A 20,016-nucleotide genomic window follows, 5' to 3' on the forward strand; every position below is an offset into this window, starting at 1 on the left:
GCCCCAGTGCCAACACACCAGAATAAAGCACATGTGTGTCCACTTGCCACAAGATGGGGCTTAACTGGGTGACAGCCCCTCAGGCAGGTCAAGTCTACCCAATATTGTAGTAAAGGAGAAAGGGAAGCCGTGTTTCTAAAATTGGCAGATGACACCAAACTGGCCGAACTTGCTGGAAGGTGGAAGATGTAACTGAGAATCGTTGATTCATACAAGAAATAATCTGAGATCAAGGAGGTGGACTTTGATAACACAAAGGAGAAGTTACTACATATTAGAATTCTAAATCAGTATATGAATTCAAAATAATAAAAATCTTTAGGAAGTGATGACGTGGAGAGCAAATCAGAGCTACATGTCTGTCATAGCACTGTGCTGCTGCAGAGGAAGTAAACTACTTCTAGGCCATTAAAAGTGGCATTGCACAAAAATCCTGGAAAGTAGTCATTTCCTTTTACTTGGCACAGGCAGAGCCATTGATGAGTTCATTTTAAGACTCTACAGTTCAATAAGTTCATGGACAAACTCAACAGAGTCTGGAAGAGAGTAGGACAGACAATCAGATGTCTGTGACACATGACCCAGGTGGGAATGTAAACAAATGGTTTAACTGCCCTGCAGTAACTGACCTTACACCACTTCCACATTTCATTTGGGTACTACCAACTTTTTCCCAGTTCTGTGGATGTGATGGACATGTTTCAGCACCACTGCCTACCATGTACGTCATAACTGAGTGGGATCGACTCTGTCCTCCTGCAAAGCCCTTGGAACTCCCCCTCACAGTCAAATATTGTGAATGAGCTCATTTGTTATTCTCTGAACTTTAGTGTGAGTGAGTATCAACGTCAGTAAAACACCAAGGTGCAGCCTAAGGACAAAGTCCATGATTGCTTACTCATACAACACATCAGTGACATTTCATAACACAGTGACATATGTAAACCTGGAGTTTATTTACTATCACGCAGCTCTTTTGTACAACTGCTAAGTTCCTCATCTCAGAAGCCGCTGCAACAAGCAAAGTTGGGTCAATTGGAAAAGTTCTGGTAAGGTAAAATGTACAAAGTATTTGCAAAAATGGGTGATAAATGCATGATGGCAAAACTCATAGACCCCTCACCAATCACTCCCCTTATGAAAGCTGGTAGGTCACATTTTGGCTTTTTGAGGGTTGTCATAAGGCAAATAATGCCAAGGTCATGTGTTTGTGTTAACATGTACATTTGATCAGCCAATTGATCTATAGATCTGTCTGCTTTGTATTGATTTGTTTGCAGAAGTTTGTTGAACAGTTCTGCTTGTAATATTTTACAGAACTATGTGTACTCAAATGTTCCTAAGAGCAACTGTCATTTGAAGGTGCAGAGGGTCTTCTGGGTCTTTAGAGTTACTACACTCACGTTCTGCATTTCTGGAAAGAAGCACTTGCACATACTCACAGGCTACAGAAGGAGATATTTCCTGAGCTGGCCAGGGACATGTGGGAGTGAGGTTGAGGCAGACACTAACTCCCTACTGCAAAAATTTAATGCATGTAACTATTTTAAGGAAACGTCACATGCTCAGATTCACTACGAAGATCAATTTGCAGTAACTTTCTCTTGTTTCTTTGGCCTGACTTCCAACTTATGTTGAGCAGAACAGTTGCAATATTACATTACCTCTGTCATTAAACAGAACTCAGCTCAGGGATGAGATCCCAAGGAACACTTTAGTCATTTTGGAATGTGCCATAAAAGGGAAACAAAGAACAAACAGGAATTGTGCTGTGATGAAACAACGAGAAAATTGCTTTCTGTTTGTGTCTCTTCCCTGCTTTCCTGGCAAATTCTGTGTGTTGCCCCAGGTTCTTTGTGTCTGCCTGTCAGAGCCCTGAATATGGACTTTTGCCTCCTGAACAACAACTCCATCACACAGTTTCCACAGGATACTGACAGAGCTGTTACTTAGTGGTTTCCCAGTCCTACTTCTGCCCAGGTTCCCATCCCTCTCCCCCACATACACACATGTACACACTCTTCATGGAGGTTCCTGCATGGATTTGAAACAGATTGGATTTAAGAGCCCATAAGCTTTGCAGATCTGGAATCATACCTATATTACAGACCTGTGAGATCCCACTTTATGTAAGATTCAAGTCCAACTTCATTGGCAGCTTAAGCTGCCACTGGCTGGCACTGCTGCTGAAGAAGTATCCAGACACTTTGTCTGTCCTTGATCGACCCCATCCATTGTGCCAGTACAAGTTTCTGGCACTAGTTCACTCTAAGAAGCCAGGCTTCTGACTACACTCTCCTGCTGCTTCTTCCAAAACCAACTTTTTATTTGTATTCATTTTTTTTCCCCACACACAACGCTATAAAGAATTGTACAGTGAACTGACATTATGCAGAAAAGCTACAAACCTGGTCTAAACTCTCAGTGCTTCATTTTATCCCAGGTTTGTGCTTAGCTTAGCCAGGGACAGTTCACTGATGTTCATATATCTGTTAAAGGTAGGGGCAAAAATTCTTAAACCAAAGTGAAGACATATTCAACAGCAGCAACTCCACAAAAGCTTAAAATATGAGCAAGAAAAAAAAGCATGAAATAAAATCTCTTCCAGTCCCATTTTTGCTTCTGATGTCAGGAAGGAATAAAGTAGAAAGGATCCTTTTTGTCATTGGAAAGCCAGTGAGTTGAAAAAACGCACTTTGGATGACAAACTTTTGGAGGGGTTGTGTTCTGCAGCACGGGAGGTGTGTGTGTAACCCAGACACAAACCACCCCTGCTTTGTGTGTCACTGCTGGCGAGGATGAGCTCAGGAACAGAAATGGAAGAGGGAATGGGGTTGTTATCCGTGCTCCCACAGTCCTGTGGGCACCCCTGGAAGGATTTTTTTGTACATTCTGTCTGTAAAGGAGCCAGGCTTCAGGCCCACAGAGCCCGTGTCACTGCTGGCACAGCACCCAGGGCTGGCAGAGGGAGGGCAGCTGGGGAAGGGCCACACCAGCCCTCAGGAGAAGCCCAAGACACAACTCTCCTCCAGCAGCAACCCTCCCCCAGCCTGCCAGAGCTGAGCCCCCTGTCTGGGTGGGTTAGTGAGGATCACGTTCTTCCTCAGCAGTTAAATGGATACAGACAGTACTATTTTGGAAGTGGGACAGAGTAAGAACAGAGCAGCTGGATTTCAAAACTGGCTGTGAGCAACTATCCACTGAGATTTCAACCTTTTTTGGATTTACAGGCCCACCAAAATCTTATAAAGGTCTAAAAAGTCTAATCCTTTACATAACAGGTTTACAGCCAAATACTTCAATTATTACAAGTTCACTGGTGCTACGTGAAATGTAAGAAAATTCATGTGATTTTATATTGTAGCTCCTGATTAATCCACTTGAAATAGTAAATCTGCCCTTAATTCCTAGCTGCATCATTTGCAGACCATGTAACTAGCAACTTAATCATCACCCATCCTTGTAGATGTCTTTCTTAGCCTAAATGTATGATTGTGAGATATTTTGAGATCTTTCAAAGGCAAGTATTGTTCAAAACTAATTTATGAATAGGAGTGCAATGGCTATAATTTTGCTTTGCTCTTTATCTCTTAAAGGAACATACTAAACCAGCTGCCCTTTTCAGTAATCTGTAGAAATAGAGCTGAATAAATTGTGTAAAAATAACCTGCTTTTACACAGGGATGCACCTGCCTCATCTAGGATTGACTGTCTCTCTGCCCACTTAGAGATGTCCTTAAAATTCTTAACTGTTTTTTAATAGGATAAATCTCATAATCAGAGTTTAAACCTAACCTTTTCTCATGATGGTGGTGTTACAACAAATAGCACATAGAAAAAAAATTCTGTGTGACCATACCATACATCTCTTTCTGGTGTGTCAGAAATGTCTTGCATCCCTCTAAGTGTTAATTGTTAATTTGAGACCCTCTTCCTGTCAAAGTTAGCAAATGGACATCTCTTTTCTAGCAACAGGTATCAGGCAAGGTTTAATGAATGCAATCCTGAGCCTACAGGAGAAAACAAAACAGGCAAAAAAACCTCAGAGTGCCTTAGACATCCATCATCTTGGACCTCTCAACACTTGACTCTTCAGTTATTCTGAAAGGCATCAATCTCTCTAAGAGGCAGTTTCTCATCCACGGAGCAAGACAGAACAACGGGACAGAACACGCTCCCATGGCAAACACAGACACCAGCAAATAAGGCAGCTCTGATGGAAGCTGCAAAACCCACAGATGAGTTTAGTAAAAAGGACTGAAGGAGGAGGAGGGAGGCCAGGATTGGGGTTTTTGTTTGTGTTTCTGGAGCGGCTGCTTGTTTTCAGCCTGCACTGGAGAATGTGGGTTTTCACATGTTTCTGTTTTACATCAAGTTAATAGGAATATAATACAGGACAGCTTATCTGAAGAACACCATGCCCTGAGGTGGTAAAGTAAAAGCTGCTCCAACTAGTTTCAGTCATCCAAATTGGTGGTGTTCTTGTTTAATGGTGAGTGGTTTTGCTAATGGCAAGGACACTGGGATAATTAAGGAGGGATAAAAAAGGAGGACTTTTCTGAAGAGGTTGTCGTTGTGGGCTTACATAGTTGGAACTATTATTTTTGTCCAGAAATTTTCTTGCTTTTCAATGCATTGACTAAATGGCTTTCATTGGATTTTAAGTTCTAGTTGCATTTAATTGGGCGGGAAAGGGTTCTTTCCACAGCTGGAGAGACATTGATGACAATGTATCCAAGCTGGTTTTCTAGTGTGACACAGCCCAGCCTCATGTTCAAGTTCAGGGTGAGTAAACACTAAACTCAGTTCAAGATTCCCGGTCAGAAAGCTGCCAGTCCACCACGTACTAAATTAAACAAACCAAACCAAAACAAACCCCAAACCACCCAAGCTATTTTATGGAAATAGATTTTGCAGACTTACCTTTAAACAACTTACATGTAATACATATTAAATACAAAATATGGAATGTGTGATGAGTTACGTTCAAACAGTAGTTCATCAATCACACTGTAATGGTAAAGCAGGCTTTCGTTGAGGGAGGCCGTATTTGAAAGGCGAATTAAAAGAAAGTAGTGAGCTCTTTGCTTCGGCTTGTGTTAAAACGACGCTCTGTGGTTACAGTCGGGTCTGCGGCCGCACTGTAGAGTTTTAATGACGCTGGTGACCGTAACCCTGAGCCCGCGCCGAGCAGGGGCGGGACGAGCTCCAGCTGAGGGGCCGCGGAGGGAGCTCCTTCGGCGGGGACCCCCGGCTAGGCGCTTTGCGGGGGGCGGGACGGGGACAGGGATGGGACGGGACGGGGACAGGGATGGGACGGGGAGGGGGACAGGGATGGGGAGGGGGACAGGCCGGGGCGGGGGGGGTCACTGAGGGGACTCCCCGCGCCCACAAGCCCAATTATGGCCGCGCGCGGGGCTCGCGCGCCGCCGGGCCAATCACGGGCAGCGCCGCGGCCGCGCGCGCCCGTCCCGTGACTGCGCGCCCCCGCCGGCAGGACGGGCCGGCCCCGCGCCGCGACGGGCGGCGACAGGCGGCGACAGGAGGCGACAGGAGGCGACAGGCGGCGACAGGAGGCGACAGGCGGCGACAGGCGGGGACAGGCGGCGACAGGCGGGCCGGGATGTCGCGGAGCGGCGCGGCGCTCGCCAGGGCGCTGGCCGGAGGGGCCGGCGGCAGGTACGCGGGGCGCGGTGAGCGCGGGGGTGACAGAGAGGGGCCGGATCCCCGGTAGCGAACTCGCCTGTTCTCTGCCCGAGGCGGCTGCGCGGCTGCGAGCGCAAAGAAACTAAAAACGGTGAAAAGCCTGCATGGTTTTCGCTTCAGATAAGGGAGCATGTTCCTTCTCCCCTGAGCACGTGGAAGGCTGGCTGCAACAACTCGAGAAAAGGAATAATCTTTGGAGAAGAGTTAATCTTGTAACTGGAATTAAAAAGAGCAAGCAGATGAGAGAGGGCGCGATTTGAAATGTTAGGAGAAGAAAAATGTTTATAGCAGTGCTGCTGCGTTTCTTTGTCAAAGTCTGTCATACTCACGAAAACTGTCAGAAAGTGGAATAGATGTTGGTTCATGATGTCAAATTTCAAGCAGTCATTTGGCATCATTGTTACTGTGCAATGGTATAATGTAACCTTGGGGCACACTTCTTACTGTGTGTCCTTTGTGGTAGAATCTTAAGGATGTGTTTGCAGTATTAAATTAGTTCAGTCCTGGTAAACAAAAGTGCTGTTTTAAAAAGTCATTTATTTGAGTCTCGAAGGCAAAATCCAATTGCTGGGAGAAGGGTGTTTTGTATAAGGAAACACATTAAGTAACTAGTTGGACACTAAGTTTCACAATGTTTCTGATGTGAGCTGTGAAAGCCTTGGCAGCTGGTTTTAAGCAAGTGCTGGGTCAAACCCGGAGCTGTGTTATCTGTAGCCTTGAAGCTGGAGTTGCTTTGGCTTTGCAGTTGTCACTGGTGTGCACATTGTACCTGCTGCCAGCTCAGCTGAACCCTGGCTGTGCTGAGCAGCACACCGCAAGGGGCCAGGGGTAAATAGTCTCTTCTGCTTATTCAGACTGAGATGCTAATGAGGATACTTGCTGGTACACTCATTTTTTGGGGATACGAACAGCTGTCAGCAAAAAAATTTGAATGGGGTCAACTCATGTCTCATAGACCATAAAATGGCCATCAGATATCACTAACCTGATGGAAGTATCAGTTGGGGTACAGTAAACACAGTTGCCCTGGCATGCTCTCAGCACTAATGTCAGTCTTTACAGTGAGGGGTTGGAAATCCCTTTTTTTCAAAAATACATTAACCTTTAGGCTTAATAGCTGTGTAGCTATTAAAAAAATAAACCAACAAACAAAACCCCATTGAATTACTTACATGTGCATGTCATACACCAGAAATGCTTCTCTTTCAGGTCATGGAGGTCAGGTGATAGTGTCATCAGTGCCCAAATGCTTAGGGAGAAGGCAGCGAGTGGCAGGAGTGGAAGAAGGCAGTGAAAGCAGTGTGAGGGGGGATGGTTCTGTTACTGGCAGAGGGCAAACACCGAGGTGGCAGCTGTGTCTGAATTCCAGCATGGACTTGGTTTTTCTTCTGTGGCCCAGGTCAGGTTCACAAAAACAGTCAATGGAAACCCACGCTTCTGGGATTTCTTGCAGAGATCTGCTTTCCTGTACTGGGACCAAGCCCAGCACATTATTACGGCGTCTGTTATTCTTCAGATAAAATCAGGAGAGGGATGGAGTCTCACCAGGCTTGTTAGCATTGTAACCTCTTAACCCTGTCTGCCTCGAATGGCAAAATAATGGTGAAAAGGACATTGTCCTACAGGAGCCAAGGGATTGTTTGTAGGGGTTGTTTTTCAGCCTTGCAGCTGAAACAAGTTTCGATAAAACCATATGAAACAATAGACTGGCACAACCCTACAATAAAAACAGACCAAGAGATGAAACCTGGTGACCAGTTTGGACTGTGTGCTGTACATAGCCCCAGACAAAGTGATTTAAATCTGCTGTGCAGAATGAGGTCCAGTCCATATATTTGAACACTTTCTGTGACTTGGGCTGAGGCAGCTACGATGTTACTGGCACCCTTCAGCTTCCTGTCAAAGCAATTGTCAAAGCTTTTCCTTAAGTATTGTCCAGCTTGTGTGGAAACAAAACAGACTATGACCACATCCCTTGAGATACAGTGGCAAACATTTGCAGAGCTGTTGTCTAAAGGCTTTTAAAGTGGACCTATCCTTTCTTAATTTTGACACAGTACTTCTGTCCCATCTTAAATAATTTCTTTTCAACTGGAGTGGTTACAATCTGTGTTTGTCACTCATCTTGCTTCATATCACAGTTGCATAGCTGGTTTTTAAAAAGTCTATACAGATTGTTTCTAACCATCTGCTAATGATGATTATTTTCCTCTAACTCAATACCAATTTATTATTTGCCTGTCTCCCAACACAGTGACCACACAAGCTGATGTGCTCAGTCAGGGGTTACTACTATACTTCTTTAGAATTTTATGTTGATTTTTTTAAAGAACATGTTCAGTTTAATTGTTCAAAATTGGTAACTAATTTGCTAGACCACTTTGGTGGTTGGGAAAAAACCATGTATCTAATGCATCTATCTGTTCACTGTGTTTAAAAACTCACCAAACCAACCTCAAAGAAGCCTAATGCTAAGTAGGGAAGTTTGGTTCCACTTCTGATTATGTGAATCCAGAGGTAGAGTCCTGATTGTTTAATTAGAGAAAGAACAGTAAAAGACCTGAGTTACTCTTTAGCTTATGTTTGTAGAGCCATTGAGGACAAAGAGTAGCATTTTTAATTTCCTGGTGCCAAAAATCAGAAATTTGAGGCAGCATTTTGCATTTTGATCTACCTGATCTCAGCAAAATCAGTAATTTAGCAGAACAGAATTGTTAATCACAATGAATATTTTTTAGATTTTAGTGTAGATGTCCACAAACAGAGAACACTGAGGTGCAATCTTAAGGTTATTAGTCCTTTTACAGATAATTAAGTTTTATTTATGAAAACACTGTGTCCAAGGTTTTGATTATATTTTCCGAAGGAAATTTGGAAAGCTGGGTAACAATGCACCTTCTGAATGGACTTTCAAAATTAATCTGTCCTTTTAAGAGAAGGATGGCACCAGAGTTCAGCTTTGTACCTCCAAGTGAAATCTTCTCCACTTTGTGTATTCCGAAAGGGATAAGTATTGCAAACCTTGATTTTGCTATTAGGAAAACCTGTTCTGCAAATGAAGTGCACATGAGACTTGTACACGAACTCAGGCTGCCATGTGTTCAAGTGTTTAGTGAGGGCCTTTGTGTTCCACTCTGCCGGTTACTTTTGTCATGACTGGGGGCTATTTTTAGTTTCTCTTAAGGAAATGTTTGACAGTTTGTGCACTGTTATGAGCCTTTGCTTTTCCACCTGACAGACATTGTCTGGAGTGTTATACAACAGGTTGTTTGTCCCACTTGAATGTGCTGTTACTTATTTTGCTGATATGAAACATATCTAAAAGCATTTTCACTGTTTCAGGCACTTGGCTTCTTGTGGTGTTCTGATGACCAGAACTTCTCCTTTGCAAGTACCTGTAACGAGCCAGACTTTTTCAAGGAATTTCTTCAACATTGCTGCACCACTAGTAAACAAAAGAAAAGAATATTCTGAAAGAAGAATTATAGGGTTTGTATAAAACTGTGGAAAGAGACTTCAAATGCTTATTGCTTTTATATCTGCTGTAATTAATCTGAAACACTAGAAGTTCAAAAGGAGTTAACCCCCCCCCCGTCCCTACAGACACATGCCCCTATGATTTTGCCCAACTGGAATGTAAAAAGGAGTTCTGATTTTCAGGATTTGTAAAGATAGGATTTACCAGTCTGAAACTGAGTATAAAAAAACTAGAAATCCAAAACCCTTGGCCCACAGAAAGAAAGAGCAGAAATAACTGTTCTGTTCCATGATGAAACAAAACCAACCTTGAAAGGGAGTGATACACTGATAATTTCATCTGGTAAAATATGAATAAACCAAGAGGTGTGAAAACTCTGTTTCATCCTGTCCCAAATCCATGCTAATGTTTGCTTGTACGTTATATTGTAGTTCTGAAGATTTTCTTCTTTCTTTAAAAGAAGGAAAATAATTGGTTGTGTGATGAAGAAACTAAGGCACATAGAAAAAGATTCTGAAATCCAGTTTGCCCTAGAGCTAGTGGGAAAATTCCAGTTCATTTAACGACGCTGGGATCTGCCCCCAGTCTCTGGTCCACAATAGCATTCCTTTATGTGGTAGTTCTTGAACTGTAACATATCTACATAGTCACTAAAAAAAGGCCTTTATCCAAGAGTACTCACTGCTGAGTACTGCTGAACATATGCTTCATTTTAAAGAATTGAAGCCCATGTTTAATCCCATCTGTTCCTGAGTCAGAAATAATAGTTAAAAACCATTGCTAATAATACTTTGCCACGTTACAGTACAATCAACTAAAATGTTGCTATTATGTGTTTCATCTGATTTCAATATCCTGCCTGAGCAGGGGGGTTGAACGAGTTCCAGAGGTCCCTTCCAACCTCAGCCATTCTGTGATGCTGGAAGGTTTTTCCATTGTATGTATTTTTTAATTAAGCTGATGTGAGGAACGTAGTGTTCCTCTGTTTAAACCTCATTAAAAAAATATGTTTCATTTGAAATGTATGCACATTTACATGACACTTCAGAGAGAGTCATGTTCACTAACTTCTTTAGATTTTTATGTTGATTTTTTTAAAGAACATGTTCAGTTTAATTGTTCAAAATTGGTAACTAATTTGCTAGACTATTTTGGTGGTTGGGAAAAAAAAAAATGTATCTAATGCATCTATCTGTTCACTGTGTTTAAAAACCCACCAAACCAACCAAACAGACCCCCAAAAAAGCCTAATGCTAAGTAGGGAAGTTTGGTTCCATTTCTGATTATATGATTCCAGATGTAGAGTCCTGATGGTTTAATTAGAGAAAGAACAGTAAAAGACCTGGGTTACTCTTTAGCTTATGTTCACTAACTTTACTGCTGGATGGTGTGTTGTAGTTTGCTTCTTTATGTAAAGACTACCACCAGCTTACTACTTTCTTTTCCTCTTAATTAGCAAACCTGCATTTTTAATCTCCAGAACCAGTGGAAGTTTTCAGGTGACTGTATGTTCACCTTCCAACTGCCAACACCATTTATACCATCTTTGACACTTCAATACTGAATTAAAGTTAAAATACCTTGTAACTGTAACGCTCCTACTTCTGTTTCCAGGTATTCTATGCAAGAAATGTATGAAGTTGTTGCTGTTGTGGAGAATTACAAACTCTTTGTTCCTTGGTGTAAAAAGTCAGACATACTCTCGAAGCGCTCTGGGTACTGCAAAGCACAGCTGGAAATAGGATTCCCTCCTGTAGTAGAGAACTACACATCAGTTGTTACCCTAGTGAGACCACATTTAGTTAAGGTAACTGTTTGGTTTTTTTTCCTCTCCTAACTTTCCTTAACATTTGTTCTTGAAATTTGAATATTCCAGGAACATCCTGTTTCGAAACAAAATTGATGCTGGAAATTCTTTCTGTGGCTCAAAACTTGTGTTGCTTTTCTTTAAGGATTTTAGATAAACTGGGGGAGAATTTCAATGTGCTTTTAAAACATATCCTGCCACACGGGGGAGAAAGAGGAATCACTTTTTAACTTGCCTTTGCTGGAGAAGATGGCAGCCATTGATGAAGACATAACACTTCTGATTTGTATTTTGTTATAATTTTGTCCAAGACTCTCTAAATAGTTAGTACTTACTTTAAAGTTATCTTTGACATAAAAGTTGTCTTTGACAACAGTAGCTTCTGATGCCTTAGCAAAGTTGCTATTTGTCATTACTTTTCTTCTCACAATTTTAACTAATTAATATGAAAAGCCTTAAACGTAAGTGTAGGATCTGCTGAAGAGCTTGTTATTCAATATATTGATGAGAAAATGGAAGAGTGGATTTAAAGTCAATTTTTTTACAATTAATTTGTTCAGAAGAGAAACAGTTGTATTTCTCCTTTCAGCTTTTCAGTAATTAAGAGAAAAATAGAAAAGAGTCAAGGCAGAAATTTTAAATGATGTCTGGATCTTCTAAGAATTTGCTTGCCTTATATGTTCAAACCTGTTTTAGTAAAGAATGGCTCAGAACAGATTCCTTACAGCAAAACTGCCTCTCCCTTCGTGTGGCAGGTCCTGAATGTTTTGGAGTAATTAGTGGAAATTACAACAACTGGTTGCTGTTCAAGATAATTGTTTGAATACTCTTATTTCTAGGCTTCCTAATAAGAGATACTTAACTGAAAATGAGTTTCTGAAGTACAGGAAAGACATAAATTGGAAAAGGAATATGCAAAGTGCTTTTATTTAATGCACTTACTGATTCTGGAAAGAAAAAAAGATTTTCTTTTTTGCCTTTATTAAGACAGTTGAGTAGCTACAATGGGGAAATGTGTGTTTCACATGCTGAGAGCTTTCCTCTTCTACTCTTCCCTGACAAGACAGGCTTTTTTCTGTCACACAGCTATCAGACTGGCTTACCAACTCTTATTCCCCTCTTAATTCACTCAAAAGAGGTGTTCCTGTCTCAGGAAAAAAAACCCATAAAACTAGAGAGGTAAACCATTTCTTCAGATTTTCTCCTCCTGGACTCATTGGCCTTTTCTCTGCTGCAATTACCATTCCTAGAGATTTACATTATATTCATATGACTGTAGGACATTTCTAGAGAAGCCACTGTGTGCTTGGATTATTTCACTCTCCTCTGAAGTAACTCTGGGCAAAGGCACCTTGCATGTGGTGACAAAATGGGGATGGTTTTTTTTTGTTGCTTAAGGCAGCAGCACTTGAACAACTGAATAATCAAACTGGTAACAGCAGTCTTTGCTGAGGGGGAAAGCATGGAGTGAGTTTGCTACTCATAAGATTGTGAGCAGGGGGGACACAGTGGCAGTTTTCCCACTCTTCCTGCTGTTTTGGCAGCAGTAGGGAAGCAAACCCAGCTCATTGTGTTTAATCTTCCCTCTACTCCCTTCTTTCTGTTGTAGAAGTAGCAAGGCCCTGCATCATCTCATTCCTGGAAAGAAAAACATAGGTATTTTCGTGCTGCTGATTAGTCTTTGAGATGACTCACCTTACCACAGCTTTCCAACCCAAGCAACACCTATTCCTCGTGGGTAGTCTTTTTGGAGCAGAGCTGCTTGTGGCAACAATAAGAACTTGTAACAAAAGAAAAAAAAGATTAAATAAAAAAAGCTACAGGAATTTTCTCTCCAGATTCTAACCCAGTTGAGGTTATGTATTTGGATGATTTTGAAGAATAGGTCTTTCAATTTTTTTCTTTTATAAATATAGCCAGACAGAATTAGTTCTATGTGCCAAAAGCAAAATAAATGAAAATAAAGACCCTATTGCCATGAAAATTATGACTCAAACTAATGCCAATATTTTACTGTTTTAAAGGACTGTTTGCAAGCCCTCTTAAAGCACTAGCCAAATAGGGCTTACCTGGAACCAAAAGGCAGAGTCATGAGCTTGAGTGTATGGTCTACTGACTTTGTGGCAGCTCTTGGTCACAACAGGATCTTGTGACAGAGGATCTTTGGAGTTTGTCTTCAAACACATTTGTCTTGGGGCTAACCATTCCTATGGCCCAAAGCTATCAGTCCATAGATCAGTATCTAAAACATTCTATACATGTAACAAAGCATAACCACCTAAAACCCCAGTAAATATCTATATCCTTTGCTTAAAGCAGTATTGTTCAAAATCCTGGTACATAACTAGCATGATGTTCCATGTATCATGCCACAGATCCTGTTTCATGATGCTCAACACACAAATTTTCCCCCTCCCTTAAAAGGGATTCAGTTATTTTGCCATAAATGACACATATGGGACCTCATGCTGGCTGTGCTGTGAGAACTGTTTCAATCTTGCTGTGACCATCACTGCCTAAGAAATGCAAATGCAAACTTCAGTAATACCAGTTTGTCACGTTTGTAAAAGCCTAATTGCAGCTTGACTTTTTAAATTTTATTTTAGGCATCGTGCACAGATGGAAAACTATTTAATCACTTGGAAACAGTGTGGCGTTTGAGCCCAGGTATCCCTGGATATCCAAGGACATGTACATTGGATTTTTCAGTAAGTATCGTAATTAAGGAGCAGTCCCTTAATTAGAAACACTGTCTTCAACTGTATGGTTTTGGTTTTTTTATGCCTGGTACTTTTTGTTAAACACAAATACACAGAAAACAAGTTAGTTTTAGTCAATACTATCCAAAAACTTGACCACACAGAAACCACTAGAGTGTCCTTTAGAGACAGGAATCTTCTGTGAGGTGTCCAGGTATCAGAAAACAGTCTCGGGATGGGCACCTCTCACCATACAGTTCTAAACATGCTGAAGTTTCCAGACAGTCAAATACAGAGGGAGAAATGCTACACATAGTTTCCTGTTTCCTTTAATTTTTCTACAGCCTAACTTGGGAGAGCACCTACTTTCTGGTACCATCTGTCCTGTTGGGCCTGCAGTTTGGTCAATTTGATTTCCTGGCTTTCAGTTTTACTCTGTCATGTATTTTAAGTCTTACTTTTTCCTTTTGGCATAAAAGATTTTTCCTGTCTGATCTTTCTTATCTGTGATGGGATATCACTGCAGCCCAAATTATTGCTCTTTAAATCCAGTACCTGACTGAGCCTGATTTTACTCCCAGACAAGTTGTTTTCCACTCCAGTTATTGCTTTTCAGTGTTGTCTGCTCAGTCTGTCATCATATTTTTTTCTTGCATTTTATAGCATAAAGTGTAGGAGTTGCATTGAGCACATAATTAAGCTGGGGATCACAGCAGGCTGCAAAAGTGCACAGAGATGGGTTAATCCTGCTGCCATCTACTGGAATACTGTACTTTGAAAATTATCTTCAGTAAACAGGAAAAAGCTTTTGGGGTATTTTGAAACTAGCACATTAACCTCCTTGGGTTAAAAGCTTTCAGCTTATTTCAGCTGTATTTCACTTCTTATGGTTCAAGAATAAAAATTAATCTAGTGGCACTCAAAAAAATACATTTCTCATAGGATTTGTTCATGATGTTTGCACATTATTTGCTCATGACATTTGATTTTCTCCAGGGAAATAAGTGCCAGTTCCTGCTACTAACCAGTACATAAGCTAGCTTTTAGCCCAAGCCCTAAATCCCAAGCCATAAAAACCCAAGTTGAGAAAACTTGAATTAAACAACTATTTAAACCTATAATCTAAATACAGAGTCTGTGAGGAAACACACAACCCACCCCCATACCAAAGCCACGTTTTTGACATTTCAGGTCACCTAAAGGGAGTCAAAACTGCACCTGATATGAATATTTTCCCTGTCTTGGGGGAACGCTATGGACACATCTTACTGCTCACCCCTTTTTGAGGCAGCAGCAGCCAGTGCAGCCAGCTGAGCTGGGGCTGCCTCCCTAGGGCCTTAACCCTTGCTAGTTCTGCCTCTGGGCACATGCAGACAGGAATGATAAGCATTTCACAACAAACTCCTCAAAACACGCCGTGCAATTACAGATATTCAAGAGAGAACTTTGATTTCAAGAACACTTGTTTCCTTTAGAAAATGTTACTTGAGTTTTGGGTTATGCCGGTTCCCAGAAGCTGCTGTATCCTGTTTTGCCAGCCTGATTCCAGGAGACACACATATCCAGCAGGGAACTTTCCTACTTTGGTTTCAGCTCTGAAATGATTTGGTACATAGACTGAAACACACCACCACTCTTACCATCTGCAAACTTCCTAAGTGTATGGATATAAATGTACCACACCTCAAGATTTACGAAATTCCTGAGCATGATGCCAGATTCATTATCCCTGCTCTGCAGAACTCTGCATGCCTTGAACGATAAGTCTCTGACTTACAAAATACACATTAATTTTACTGTTGCTTGAGGTCAAGAAAATGTAAATGAAGCTACACTTGGCTTTTGGGCCAAGTCATTTAGTTACTTCTGTTCTACAGCTTTGTAGTTAATGTGCATTGCTCATAAGGAATTTGGGAGAAGCTGTATGTGCTCCATTTGGCATTGAATCTGCTGATTTCTCAGAGATGACACAAATACTTCAATCTCAATCCATTCCATTAACTGCCCATGTCAGGTTGGGAGTGGGAGCTGTTCAGGTGGGAGATACAAAACAAACCAAATCTGCAGTTTTACTTGGCAAACTGCTTGTTTGAACATATCAGAACTACTGCCACCAATAAGGACTGATTTAAAATATTGGTATTTAATAAGTAACTATTTCAAGCTGCTTTTAAGTCTCTTGGGTGTGCTCCAGCTTACCTGTAAGTCTGCTGTCTTGTCATGCAGGATTTTTCTTCAGACAACTTTCAGTCCCCCAAGTGAATCCTGTGCACAAAGTAACAGTTATTGTTTGTCAGTAGTTTTTCATTATCCCAAATCTGTTTTGTGATGCATTATTTATTAAAGACAGCTTAGGTAAATGATTACTTCAGAGAGCTTGAATGAAAGGATTCTTCTAATTCAAAAGCCCAGGGGAACAGTCCTGAGACCAAGGAACACAGCTTTTCTTCACAGACACACTCACCTTTACCTCAGAAAAAACTGTTCTTTCTCCCACAACTTACCTGAAAACTTCACTAGAGATTCCTTAATAGAGTTGTCTATTTGTAACAGCATTTTATCACAACAGTAGATAACAGGAAAAATAATTATTCTCTATTGTCTTAAACAGGTTTCTTTTGAATTTCGTTCACTTCTACACTCAAAACTTGCTACACTGTTTTTTGATGAAGTGGTAAAGCAGATGGTTGCTGCCTTTGAAAGAAGAGCATCCAAACTCCATGGCCCAGAAACCAGCATACCTCGGGAGCTGATGCTCCATGAAGTTCATCAGACGTAAAGGGACAACTGTAACCACCTCAGTTACAACCTTGTTTGTACACTTCATTTGTACTAAGTGCCGTGCTCCACCTTTGGGGCATCTATTTCTTATCTGAGCTGTGTGTTAAGATTTTATACTGTACCAAACGTACCTGCTCAGCCAGACCTGTATAGAAAGTTCAAAAGCTGCAATCAAGTGCAACTTAAAGCCTTATCAGTAACAGACAACAGGCAGCAACTGTAACCCAAGATATCTCAGGCTGCCCTTAACGTGCCCAACGGCTCCTGTAATCACGGTCCAAGTTCTGCCTTATCCAAGCTCATGATTTTTCTTTTAGCACTGTAACATATTAACTCAAGTTTAAGTTATTAGTAGTGTGACTGTAATTTAACAGCACCAACTCAGCCAGCTCTGGCCAAGCCAAGGGAAAACGACATTCTGGCTTCACAGAGAACGGAACACTTTGCCAAGCACCGACTGGTGGGTGCTTTCAATCCACATGAATGGCAAAGGTGAGTCGGGAATCTCTGGCTGCTCCTGAACTGACCTGCAACTGCTATAGAACACCCTCAACTGTCAGAAACTAAATGCAGGGGATACACATAAGGAGTACTGTAATCTGAGTGCAGCAGTCTCAGCTGCAGCCAGGGGTTCCCAGTGGATCCGTCTGGGCTCCAGAAACCGATCACTCTGCAGTACATTTGGCAGGCTGAGCTTGCCCCCCCCTCCACTCCTGCACCCTTAAAGTAGCACTTTGGTTAGTTACTCATCTAATGCAAACAGTTCCCACACTGTAAAACAAGGAAGTGTTACCTCTTTGAGAGCAAGGGACCACAGTACTGTCCTCTCTTGGAAGAAGGGAACAAGATGTCCTCTGCTCCCTGCAGCCAAGCACACCCACAGCCAGCTGTCATTAAAAAGCATACAAGAGCACTAAAACCCTTAGTTCTTAGGGGGTTTTCATTACTATACTACCATTTTATTCTCAGCCCATTACGATAGCACCAGCTGTCCTGATTAAATCCACATTCAGTACTTCTGTCCCTGGCATAATTATTCTTTCCAGTCTCTGAAGACACACAGGTGAATAGGTTTGAATAGATTTTAAATCCTCACTGTGTGCTGCCTTGCATTACCCAATTTCCTTACTGAAATTAGGTGAAGCTCTAGGTCAGGTGCTGAAGCTGGTCCTTTCTCCAAAGTGTCTGTAACCCACGTGGTTACTACAGCACAGCATGTTAGGTAACATAGGAAGGTTATGTTTCAGAATAAAGACAGCCCTCAAACAGTTTCAGATTGTTTACTTTTCCAGAAAGAGGAGTTGCCATGTCACATGTCCCCTCTGTGAAGGACAGTTATTAAGGGCAGGAAGCTGAGGAAAGTGACAGCTGGATTGAGGCCAGTTTTACAGCACTGAGAAATTGTACAGCAATTTCGTTTGTTGAGGCAATCAGAGATGAGCATACAGAAGTTTGGGAACACCATTGTTCTGCAGTTTGGAAAGCAGACGACTTTACACATCACTGATACTAGCTTTGTCAGGTCAAAGAACCCAGTAAGTGCCAAAGCAACATTTCTAACGGTAAAACAGCATCTAGTGCAAAATAAATTCTGCAACCCATTACCAGGAAGACAAGACTGGAAGGCTTAAAGTGAGGAGGTAACCATATGTTACACCTGATCAAAGGAACTGTTTAAAACCTCCCCAAACCCTTTCTTAGGCAAGACTTACCTGTTTGATACCCTCAGGGCACTTCCCTTCCACTGTGAAAGGTGCACTGGGCCTGTTCGAGCACATGAAACAACCAGCATAGACAGGGCAAAATAAAGCCAGTGCACGTGCCTTGTTTTCAGAGCATTGTTTAATATTTCAAAGAACTGTAGTGCAGTTCAGCTTAGGTATTTCTTACCAAAATTAAAGTCACTTGCATTTCTGAGAAACATTCTAGACAAAGGAATGTTTCTCAGCGTGAAATGCCCTGTCATTTTTTCAAGCATTAAGTGTCTATTTCTAGTAAATCTTAGAGGCAGGCTGTCCAGGCTCTCCCATAACTATGGCAGATGAAAAAGGTGATACATTTTTGTAACTTTTGAGCAGTTTATTACATAAAGGTCACATAACTCTATTTGCCTACTTTGTACACAATTGTCTAGTCTCACGCACAGTGGCTTCCAAGTTCTTCCTAGTACTGGCAAGCACCAAGAAATTCTGTAATAGAATATCAAGTGCCTTAATTAAGTTCAAATCAGGACCTTGGTAGATGGATCTTGCACCCAGTTATCAGGAATGTACAAATGTCTTTATTCAAAAAATACAAAATAAATTATCTGTAGGCATGGACAATGACTGTAAACAATTACACGTGTGTTAAATGAAATCCAGTAACTGATGGTTACAGTGATTTTTCAACACCAGCCTCACTTCAGTCACTATCCACCCTCTGACACTGATAGCTCAAGTTTTTAAAGTCAGAACTGTCAGTCTTCAACAGCACAGCTCATGATGCATCCCTACCCCAGGAATTAGAACATGCCACCTCCCATTCCTCCACCCATGCCACCCATCCCTCCCATTGCCGGCTCCTTCTCTTCTTTGGGAACCTCAGTCACCACTGCTTCTGCTGTTGACAGGAGAGACGCGACACCGGCGGCGTCCATCAGAGCAGTTCTCACAACCTAAAAACAGGGAAGAAATAACTTAATGCCTGCTGGCTGTCACAGGAGGTGGGAGGAGAAGAAGCTGAGAATTAAGACTTTTAGGTTACCTTTGTTGGGTCTATGATTCCTTTTTCTACCATATTTACAAAGTCCCCAAGCATTGCATCGTAGCCAACGTCTGACGGGCTCTGCAGGATTTTCTCAACTATCAATGATCCTTCGACACCAGCGTTCTTTGCAATAGTCATCGCTGGGATTTTCAGTGTTCTCTTGATTATATCAATCCCTGCAAGAAAAAGGGTGGTCAGAGCTATGTTTTGCATACACTGCTCCCACTGCCAAGGCCTGCCTGCACGAGCTGCTGGAGGATCAATACAGAGAACACTCTGAGCAAAAACATAATTATTTTTGTCAGTTCCAAGAGGAAAGGTTCTCTGCTACCTGACATTTGTCAACAAACGAAATCTTTGCAGGATATTCACACACATTTTAGTTTTACTACATTCTGAAGAAGTCAGGAGTACTCTTCATGTGTAACATGGCACAAAGCCTTTTTCCATTTGATGTGCCACACAATCTCAAGCATTATTAGATTTTGCATCTGTCTGCAATGGTTGAGAACAGTCAGCTCTCAACTCTAACCATTTGCCACTCTCTGCAGGGGGCACTGCTGCTTTACTGCTACTGGGTCTTTCACAGTCAAGTCAGGCACTCAGTGAAACCTCCCTCCCCCTGAAAAGCAGAGACCACCATACCGAGGGGGTGTGAGGTTCCTGAGATCAAGTAACTAAAAACTCACTGGAAGCAATCTGCATTGCATCTGAGAAAACCTCAAGTCAGGACAAAGGCTACTCGCAACACTTCCACACGCATTCCAGTAACTTCCACACGCATTCCAGTAACTTCC

The 20,016-nt window shown here is 41.8% G+C and overlaps 2 protein-coding genes and 3 long non-coding RNA genes across 7 annotated transcripts in view; 1 reads left to right on the forward strand and 4 right to left on the reverse strand.

The window, feature by feature from the left end:
* Nucleotides 1–613: 613 nt before the first annotated feature.
* On the forward strand, nucleotides 614–18,833 carry COQ10B (coenzyme Q10B). Of its 2 annotated transcripts, none has more exons than XM_027636627.1 (5): nucleotides 614–835; nucleotides 9,049–9,195; nucleotides 10,799–10,991; nucleotides 13,598–13,699; nucleotides 16,302–18,833. In XM_027636627.1, the coding sequence occupies exons 2-5, from the start codon at nucleotides 9,074–9,076 to the stop codon at nucleotides 16,467–16,469; spliced, it is 585 nt and encodes a 194-aa protein (XP_027492428.1). In that variant the 5' UTR covers nucleotides 614–835; nucleotides 9,049–9,073; the 3' UTR covers nucleotides 16,470–18,833. The 2 variants fall into 2 exon arrangements, with proteins under 2 accessions (XP_027492428.1, XP_027492427.1); XM_027636626.1 differs by lacking the exon at nucleotides 614–835 and adding an exon at nucleotides 5,579–5,679.
* LOC113944049 lies at nucleotides 1,741–5,328 on the reverse strand. The gene is made up of 3 exons (XR_003526562.1): nucleotides 4,924–5,328; nucleotides 2,409–2,489; nucleotides 1,741–2,266 (listed from the first exon to the last, which is right to left on the reverse strand). It is a non-coding gene; the product is annotated as an uncharacterized LOC113944049 (long non-coding RNA).
* LOC113944048 lies at nucleotides 8,357–10,878 on the reverse strand. The gene is made up of 3 exons (XR_003526561.1): nucleotides 10,765–10,878; nucleotides 9,492–9,635; nucleotides 8,357–9,151 (listed from the first exon to the last, which is right to left on the reverse strand). It is a non-coding gene; the product is annotated as an uncharacterized LOC113944048 (long non-coding RNA).
* LOC113944047 lies at nucleotides 14,207–16,692 on the reverse strand. Its single transcript, XR_003526560.1, has 3 exons — nucleotides 16,603–16,692; nucleotides 15,890–15,955; nucleotides 14,207–14,407 (listed from the first exon to the last, which is right to left on the reverse strand). It is a non-coding gene; the product is annotated as an uncharacterized LOC113944047 (long non-coding RNA).
* HSPD1 (heat shock protein family D (Hsp60) member 1) overlaps nucleotides 18,296–20,016 on the reverse strand; it is a 10,548-nt gene continuing 8,827 nt past the window's right edge. The window contains exons 11-12 of one of the 2 annotated variants that reach the window (XM_027636615.1): nucleotides 19,217–19,395; nucleotides 18,296–19,127 (exon numbers count right to left, since the gene is read on the reverse strand). In XM_027636615.1, the coding sequence (XP_027492416.1) occupies nucleotides 18,975–19,127; nucleotides 19,217–19,395 (332 nt within the window). In that variant the 3' untranslated portion in view covers nucleotides 18,296–18,974. Of the gene's footprint in view, nucleotides 19,128–19,216; nucleotides 19,396–19,881; nucleotides 19,970–20,016 lie in introns of those variants that run through there. The other variant, XM_027636616.1, reaches the window with a different exon arrangement.

The sequence above is a fragment of the Corapipo altera genome, unplaced genomic scaffold (genome assembly GCF_003945725.1).
Source record: "Corapipo altera isolate COAL_440 unplaced genomic scaffold, ASM394572v1 45, whole genome shotgun sequence".
NCBI lineage: Eukaryota > Metazoa > Chordata > Aves > Passeriformes > Pipridae > Corapipo > Corapipo altera.